Source organism: Microtus oregoni, unplaced genomic scaffold (genome assembly GCF_018167655.1).
Source record: "Microtus oregoni isolate MIOR12 unplaced genomic scaffold, Mior012 000051F_ref0000332, whole genome shotgun sequence".
NCBI classification, from domain to species: Eukaryota; Metazoa; Chordata; class Mammalia; order Rodentia; family Cricetidae; genus Microtus; species Microtus oregoni.
This window is the reverse complement of record NW_024543811.1, coordinates 14726102-14735552: the sequence shown is the minus strand read 5'-3', so window position 1 is coordinate 14735552 and position 9451 is coordinate 14726102. Positions and strand designations below refer to the sequence as shown.

Genomic DNA, 9451 nt, shown 5'->3' with positions numbered 1-9451 from the left:
CATCACCAGTGTGGCAGTGACATATTTAGGATCTTTCCTTTGCCTAAAAATCACAGAATTGTAAACATGATATGTTGTCATACAGATTTCTTAGGGTTTTTTCCCCCTGGTGGTTTCCTTGGTATGCTTCCATAATTTTTGCCAGATCCAATCAGTTTTGCCATGCACTCTCAGCTCCACATCATTGTGTTCCCCTTATGTTCTAGTCCAGGCATTTTTGACATCTTGAAACTGTTGCAAGAGTATCTCATGTTCCACCTAAATGATTTGGAGTGTTATTTAGGCTGAGTTTTATCTTCCATCCATGAGTTCATTGACTTTCCTTGGGCGTAATTCCTGGGACACTGAGCCTAACTCCTGGGGGATTCCTCTAGTTACTTCTCCTTGCTGAGACAGCTTACACTCTCAGTACTACTATGACAGTATTTCTGTAGCAAACATTCTTCTCAAGATGAGAAGAAATTTCAATATTACAATCCATTTGTTTTTATTGTGATTTAAACACACACACGCACACACACACACACACACAAGTTAATGCACATACACTGATGATATTAATTGAGTAGGCCATTCTGGGGTTGTCAAGATCATTATCTCTCGAGGGGTTCTTAGAGGCATGGGGTGACCCCCTAGAGGAACTTGGGCAGGTGAGGAGAGGTTGACTGCACTGTGCCATGTCTATAGTCACAATGGGTGCCTTATCCTATAGTCAGACTGATGACTATCTTGAATATCACCATGGAACTTTTGTATGGCCAAGATGGAGATCAAGTCAGGGATTTCTGTTCAATATTTATAGTATTGAACAGAAATAAAGTGGAAAAATACATTCATGGCTTGGAGCCCGATGGCCACATTACAGTGCTTGTCCACTTTCAACGGTATTTTAAATCATTATGAGTAGAAAGAACATAAGGAAGGTGCACATATAATTTTGAATTAACATTTTCTTTTTACATTTCTTTTAAAACTTTTCTTTCACTGTGGATTCTCTTATTACAATGTAGGTATTACGCTATGTGGATCATGAAAATATGAACATTTAATGTAAAATAAATTAATATTCGTTTTTTATGAATGCATGATCTCCTTTTGGTCCTATCATATACTTTATAAATAATAAATTCTGTTAAGAGCTCAAGAATCTCCTAAAGGTCATGATACTGGGCTTTGAAAAAAGAAAATTTGCATTTTAAATCTTGTAATTTACTGCTTTTATCACTTTCCTTAGATTTCTCAGTTTTTCAAAGATTTTATTTCCTGAGAGATACAATGAGATTGGTACAGCACTGGCAAAGAAGTCCTGGGTTTAATGCCAAGCACTGCCAAAACCAAAAGATAAACAGTTAAAACATAGATATTTTATACTTATATGTATACGTATGCAGACAGTAGCAATAATAGAACTAAGATACAAAGTAAATAGTATTTTGTCTAAAGTACTTAGCAGAATTGCAACTATCTACCAACTAGTTATTAAATTGCTTATTTTAATGTTATCTATTATTCGTTATGATGTTATGTTTGTTTTTATTTAATCAATTCATATACACTGGATCTATGTTCTAATTTGTTTCTTTATTACAGGCCTATAATGTACATTCTTTCTACAAAATCTTTCTCCTTTCTGTCTTTTCTTATGTATTCTTAAAAGCACACAGAAGTGCCAGTCAAAAGGAGTGTCCACATTCATGTTTAAAGCCATTTTCATTTACTTCAAGAAAGAAAAATGTAGGATAAAATAAAAGTGCCTAAGTGACGTATAATGAAGCCATAATTTCACACTTACTAGAGGTGTTAGGGAAAAAAATCAGAGTTACAGAATCATGCCCTTCACCGATGCAGCTTTAATTAAAATGAATAATGTAGACTGTGTGCACACGGCTGAAGTGTGGAAGGCCATCTATCGCAGAGCCAAGGTCAGGCTTCTCAGAACATCCCATGCTTGGAGAAAAGTCTGAAATAATTAACCTTGGAACCAGCTTTTTGAAGAGAACACTGGCAGGCATTATCCAATGAAGACAGAAGGATATAAACACGAAAGATGTCAGTTCCCAAAGAGCTGCTGTGCTTAGCTCTGAATTCAGTCCACATTATAGCCCAATGGTACACACTGATATACGACTAGAAAAAGGAAATTACATAAACTATGTTATGTCTTTTAGAAAACTAAGACTTCAAATACAATAGATAAATTTATTTCTGAAGAAAATTCTTTAAAAGCAAATGTAGCGTATGGTTTTTATTTGAAATTGCATGAGGAATGGTAACCAGAAAAGCAAAGAGATTGGATGTTCTTTTGAAAGGCACACATTTCACCTTGTCCGGATGTCTTTACCCCACAACAGTAAAACCATGTTGCCATGGAAAATGTCAAGGCCCACACAGGCAATCACACGTATAGAAGCATATAGTCCCCCCTCTCTTCCACCCTCCCTCTCACACTCCCTTCCTGAACTAAGCATATCATAAAGTCAAATGATCTGTGCTAAGCTTCAGATATAATGCATGATCCCTTTGTTTTTACACTTGGGGGGAATATGCAAAATTTTAAGTGTAAGGAAAACAAACAAAGAACAAGGGTTTAACTAAAACAAAATTTCTATATGAAAGATTTATTTCTGCTTCTCATTTCAGGGATTGTATGTAGCTCCTGCTTTACGTTTATGTAACTGAAACATTTTAGAATTTCCTTAGTAAGCTAAGTTCCTAAAAGTGTGTAAACAGAAACGAAACAAAGAAACAATGTGGGACTTAGTGAGCCAATTGGGGTATAGAATACTCATCCGGGTTTTTTTCTATCAAATGCAGTTAGAAATCAAATGTATGAATGTTAAATAAACATATTCAAAATAGAGGAAACAACTTTTCTCACAAGGCTAGGAGAATTTATTCATTTAAAACATACTATCTATATAGTGAGTAGTGCGTGCTCTCAACCAGTTCACCTAAGGACTTCAAGAAGTATGCTGCATTTATACATAAGTAAAATTACATAGTTTTCTGAAAGCATGAATGGTTATAAATGACATAGGTTTCAAACAATATATACAATTCCGAAAGCCATGATTTTGAGTTCTGCTGTCTAATTTTGATAGGAACAGCAACACTATGACAAGATGTACACACAATAGGCTGGAGAAATGGATAAACAGTTTAAGAGTATTTTCTACCCCATCTTGGCTACCCACTTCCCTTGAGTTCTCCTCCTCCCTTCTCCCTTTCTCTTTCCCTTCTGCCCTCCCTTCTCCCCCTACCCACATGCTCCCAATTTTGTCACATGATCTTGTCTATTTCCTCTTTCCAGGAGGATCTATATATTTTTTCTTAGGGTTCACCTTGTTACTTAGCTTCCCTAAGATCATGAACTAGGCAGAGATGGGGAGAAAGAAAATATATATCTTGACTGAGGGAGCCATTATGGGATTAGCAAGAAAACTGGCTCTAAAGAAATTTCTAGGAATCAACAAGAATGACCCCAGCTAAGACCCTAAGCAAAAGAGAAGAGAGTGCCCGAACTGCCCTTGCCCTGTAGTCAGACTGATGAATATCTTAAATGTCACCATGAAACCTTCATCCAGTAATGGATGGAAACGGGGCAGAGACCCACATTGGATCACTGGACTGAGCTCCCAAAGTCTAGTAGAAGAATAAGAGTAATGAGAATGTGAGCAAAGAGGTCAAGACCATGATGGGTTCACCCACTGAAACAGTTCACCTGAGCTGGACTGGGAGGGAACAAGCACAGGACTAAACTAGTCCCTCTGAATGTGGTTGACAGTTGCATGGCTGGAGTAGACTGAAGGGGCACTGACAGCGGCACTAGTATTTATCCCTACTGCTTGTACTGACTTTTGGGGAACCTATTCTCTTTGGATGGATGCCTTTCTCAGCCTAGATATAGTAGAGAGGGCTTTGGACCTTCCACAAAGCAATGTGCCTCACACTGTGGAGTGGATGGGAAAAAAGGGGGTTAACTGGAGGGAATGGGAGGAGGGGAGTGAGTGAGAACTTGGATTGGTATGTAAAATGAAAAAAAAATAGTTTGTTTTTTAAAAAAATATAAAATAAAAAATTATTTTCTACTTTTGCAGAGGACCAACATTCAGTGGCACCATCAGAAGGCAAAAACCACCTAACTTCAGTTCCAACTTTGGCCTCGGGCACCTGCCTTCACATAAGTGAACTGGCACAGAGATATACACGTGCACATAATTTTAAGACATAATAAAATACTTTGTTTTAGTGAGGGTTCTCTAGAGGAATAGAACCAAGGAAATTTATTAAGTTAGCTTTAAAACAGTAGCAATAGCTAAGTCACACCACAGAATTCAAGATCCATGTAGTTTCTTGGTCCTTGCATTTAGGTGCTGTCTCAATGGGTAGTGGCAACCAGTAGTTAATTTACAACATAGGTGCTGGCTCCAATCTGGCCCTGAAGTCGGGAAGGTTCCTGGAGAGCTTCTGGGGCCTAGTCCACAATGAACGTTTGGAGATGCTGATTCTGCTGTCAGTGAAGCAATCGCCAGCGGCAGAAAATCCTGGGTGAATCTTGCCTGGGTGGCAAGAGGGAAGGCCAAGCTAGCAAAGAGCATGATAATGATCTTTCTCAAACACCATTTTTTCCAATCTGGGCTGCTAGCAGAAAGTGTGACCCACAATGGGGGAGGGTCTTGAAAATGAGTCAATCAAGACAGGTCTTCAGGTATGACTCCATACTCAGATGAGCGTAATTAATGACACATCAACTTGAAAGTCAACCATAATATACATCTTTTTAAAAAGCACATGTAATACTCATCTGATACTGAAATTTTATATTTATATCTGACAACAAAGCAAATAATATAAACTTCAACTTAGGACCATCTGTAAGATCCTCATTTACTGAATTTCCAGTCTGAGTAGAAATGGTAAGGTTTAAGAATCCAGATAAAAGAGGGATTTATGTAGTTACACTTTACATCAGTCCACTTCTTTCCATGAAAGTGAAATGAATTAATACCATCAAAGGGATTGGATGTATATTAAAATTTGAGCAATTAACTTGGAAAGCATGAAAATAAAGATAAAGATGAAGTGTAGCTCTTTGAAAGATTAATTATAAGAACCAAAATGTGGAATATGATAAGGAAGAGAAAAAACACAGAAAGACTGAGATCATGTGGTTGTCAAGGAGACCGCAAACCCTCTGTGCATTAAGACCTTGCTAGGAGTAATATTCCTGAGAGAGAAGGTTTGAAGAGAGCTATAAGCTCAACTGCATTCTCATGCATCATATGGGAAGAGAAACCATGCTGCAATATTGGCACTGTAGTCAGTATAACCCAGAAAAGTTCAGAGCAGGAAGTATCAATGAAGAGATGCCCAAAAAAAGGAGCAAAATCTCTCCAACTCCAAAAATTTAGCTGCCAATTCCACTTTTCACTGCAAAGAGGACAGTGTGATAGGCTGTCTGGAGAAAAGGCCTGAAATTCTAGACAGAGAGCTGCCTCCAAAGTTCACGCCAGGATTAACTGGAAAGATTCCATGGCAACAGGTCCACAAGGGAGGAGGAGGAAGATAATTCCTAAGTAGGTCCAGGTGAGAAAGAGGAAATCTTTGGATAGCTAGAGGAATCATTGAGATCATTGCCCTTTATCTACATCTCTTTGTGAAAGGGTTTCTGATCAAGGAGTACCTTGGTGATGGGGGTCCCAGGAATGCCACAATGATCACACCATGCAACAGACCTCACACAACTGAGAAATGGCTAACTCTGAGTCGGGGTAGAGACAGTGGAAGACCAGAGAGCAAGCCTTATGGGGGTGTTGGGATATGGAGCATGCACCTAGGGAAAATTCAGGTAAGGCGGGAACAGTGGAAATGTGTCACATTGGCCCTCAGTGATGGGAAGGCATTGTTGCTGAGTCATTGAAGGCAGGGTAACGGGGTGGGTAACACCTGATTCTGGAATGTGGACAGTTCTCTAGTTAGCTAACACTTAGCATATAAAATTCACACAAAGGAGAGAAGTCACAAAAAGTGATGGAGAATTCATGCAGAAACTTTCCAGAGAAAGATACACAGGTATCCCCTAGGAGAGATATATTTTCACTCATTTGAGTTAAAAATCTATTCAAAGACTTATGGAACCTTATTTGAGTTCATAGACATTGAAACAGTGCTGGAACACACCCATCAAACCCAATTACCAGGTGGTGGTGGCAGAGGCAGGTGGATCTCTGAGTTCCAGGCCAGCCTGCCCTACAAAAGACATTCCAGGACAGTAAAGGCTACACAGAGAAACCTGTCTCACAAGACCAAACCAAACGAACAGAACCCCATGAGTTAGAAGCATAGTAGTGCCACTGACTGTTTCATTGAATTCTAGAGAGCAATCTAATAATTTATGTACACAATCAGTGCCAATAATTTAGTGTTTACACTAGATGCTTTGAAAGTGGAGTAAAGCTCACAGGTTTTAAGACCATTTCAAACACTCTTTTCGATTCAAAGTGCTCAAAATATCCCAAGGTTCTCTGGATAATATTCCATGTTGTATTATAGCTAGTGTTACAGCAGGTCACCGCATAGGCTCAGTGTCTGTTGTTTTCTTCCAACCAATGCTTTAGAGGTATGTCTGACTTACAGTCAGTCATTCAAATGTGATTGGGCAAGACTGTATTGTGCAACATAAATTATAATGAGGAAAGCATTCTGCGGGATTACGCTGATGAAAATGGAAGAGCTAATTTAAGTTCTGGGTATAAACCTTTAGAAGCCTGGAGCTAACCACAACCTATGGTTCCTGGAGGTTCCCAGAGGAAACATTTGCAGGGGATCCTGTGCACAGAGTCTTCATTTTTGTTTTAAGCTTGTTTATTATAACCAGACAGGGGTACTTCAAACCTCCTTAGCTTAAAATCTGCCAGTTGAGTGAATGGGCAAATGTCATGCACCACTCACTCCCCTCAGCACATCCCGGTCCCCTCGTTACACCTTTTGTATCAGTCCAGTCACTTTATATGCATGGAGTCTTGAAGTGTTAGTACATTCAACTACTTGGCCTGTATAGCTTGTTCCCGTGCCCATTCCATTTCTGATGCTTAACCGGACCCTGAAAATACAGCTTTGGTCTATAATGCTTTTGTACAAAACCTTTCATTTTATAAAACAATTTGATGTTTAAAGACAGATAATATTCAAAAGAGAAGCAGAATGTGACTTCACATGAATGAACAGACGTAAAAGCTTTATTTTGTCAAAAGGTGTTATAAAGCTCTCACGGCGTAGTTCGTAGGCGTGGAGTAAGATGATGAAAAGAAGGAAGTCTCAGCTTTCCACAGTGGGGAGGAGAACTGAAAAAGAGACTCGAAAGACAGCTTTACATTATCACACTTTACTTATGTATGATATACAGGGACCCTGCAAAACAGTTAGATGCATTTGGTCTACAAAGGAGTGCTTAGCATGCTCAAAGAGGCACAAGCTGGGTTTTTGTTTGTTTGTTTGTTTGTTTGTTTGTTTGTTTGTTTGTTTGTTTCTTTCTTTCTTTCTTTCTTTCTTTCTTTCTTTCTTTCTTTCGTTTCATTTTACCACAGGTGTAAGTTGTGTGTGTTTCTCATAGATGTACCCATGGAAGAGCGATAGGTAAAACATAGTTTCTGCAGTGATGAAACTCTTGTCTGTTTAACAGTCTTAAAGATAGGCGCAAGCTGTTCTAAGCATTCTCCTTCATTACACACGACACATCTTTACACACCTCGTTTGCGGACCCAAATAGAAAGGAGCAGGGCCTTTATTATGAGAGGAGGGAAATCCTTATCTCAGGCTGTAAATTATAGCAAGAGGGAGTATTGACATGCATCCCAGCAGAAGCCAGTGTCATGAGATTGCCACAGGGTCTTACCGAGATGCTGTAGCTATGCTGTTTTGTTCACTGGTGATGTCAGTTGGTAGTAAGTAGCTGTGGCTACTGTTGCTGCTGCTGTTGCTGCTGCTGCTGCTGCTACAGCTGCACTTCCTCCTGCTGCTGCTGCTGCTGCTACAGCTGCACTTCCTCCTGCTGCTGCTGCTGCTACAGCTGCACTTCCTCCTGCTGCTGCTGCACAGGTGCGGTGCTGAAAGGGGATGTCCCCAGGCTGTAAATAGCTTAGCTGGCTCTTGGAGGACAGCTGTGCAGCCCTAGTCCAGTCCTCTCTGTATATGAATGTGCACTGGTACTTGTTCCCTGGCATCAAGTTGTATAGTTTTCTTGAAGAGGCATCTGCAGGCAACAAAGTGCCCAATCTCTGAGGCTCTTTAGCTCTCCGGTGAGGCCGATACTTATAGTTCGGGTATTTCTTTCTGTGTAGGGTCTTCAGTCTCTGTGCCTCTTGGAAAAATGGCGTTTTTTCGGCTTCTGTAAGGCGTTTCCACTGGTATCCCAGTTGCTTGCTGATCTCTGTGTTTTGCATGCTGGGGTTCTCCAGGGCCAACTTGCGCCTCTGACCACGAGACCACAGCATAAATGCATTCATGGGGCGCTTGACATGGCCTTCTATGCCCTCTTTATGACTGCCATCCGTGCCAAAGGATATCTTTTCTCCAGAGCCGATGATATCCTGAGGCTGTAAGCGAGGACTGCAGTAATCATGATTCAATATGCTGAACATTGTGGATGAGTTATATTGTAACCAAAGAGAGAGAGAGAGAGAGAGAGAGAGAGAGAGAGAGAGAGAGAGAGAGAGAGAGAGAACACTAGGTGTAGGAGCAGTAGGGGTGGGGAGAAAAAAGCCAAAAGTTAAAGTGTAAGAGCTGAAAGTTACTACCAATATGTGTTTGTCACAAAGATTTTGTTATTTAAAGTCTGTAACAAAATATCCATGTCTCCACCCTCAGCAGCTCCCTTAGACTAGCCCCACCTATTGTGCCATGTCAGCACCTGTAGAACCACCCATTATCGAGCAAACCACTCCAATACGGGGACTGTTAGATGCTGTACTTCTACACTCCCACACAACCCCCCCCCACCCACACACATACCAGGTGCACTGTTCTCCTATAAAGCTGGCTTAGCACCTGGGTTTCAAACATCAATCACCTTCTTATTACAAAGATAAGGTAAAAGTACTCTAAATCAGAACCCCCATTTTCTTATTAGGTCATTTTTAGTTATCCATCTTTAGTAATATAATTCATATTAGGAATTGTGAGTATTTGTTCATTTTCTATGCCTTTAAAGCAGTGGCTCTCCACCTTCCTAACGCTGTGACCCTTTAATACAGTTCCTCATGTTGTGGTGACCCCAACCATACAATTATTTTTGTTGCTATTTCATAACTATAATTTCATTACTATTATGAATTATAATATAAATAACGGATATGCAAGATACCTGCTATGCGAAGCCCATGTTGAAAAACACTGCTCTAATATTCTAGTGTATATTTGAAATGCCTAGAAAATAGATGAATCACAGACCACG

General features: G+C 39.9%; 1 protein-coding gene across 1 annotated transcript; it reads right to left on the bottom strand.

The window, feature by feature from the left end:
* Positions 1-7890: 7890 nt before the first annotated feature.
* LOC121437301 (sex-determining region Y protein-like) lies at positions 7891-8639 on the bottom strand. Its single transcript, XM_041637153.1, has 2 exons — positions 8053-8639; positions 7891-7978 (listed from the first exon to the last, which is right to left on the bottom strand). The coding sequence occupies exons 1-2, from the start codon at positions 8637-8639 to the stop codon at positions 7891-7893; spliced, it is 675 nt and encodes a 224-aa protein (XP_041493087.1).
* Positions 8640-9451: the final 812 nt, after the last annotated feature.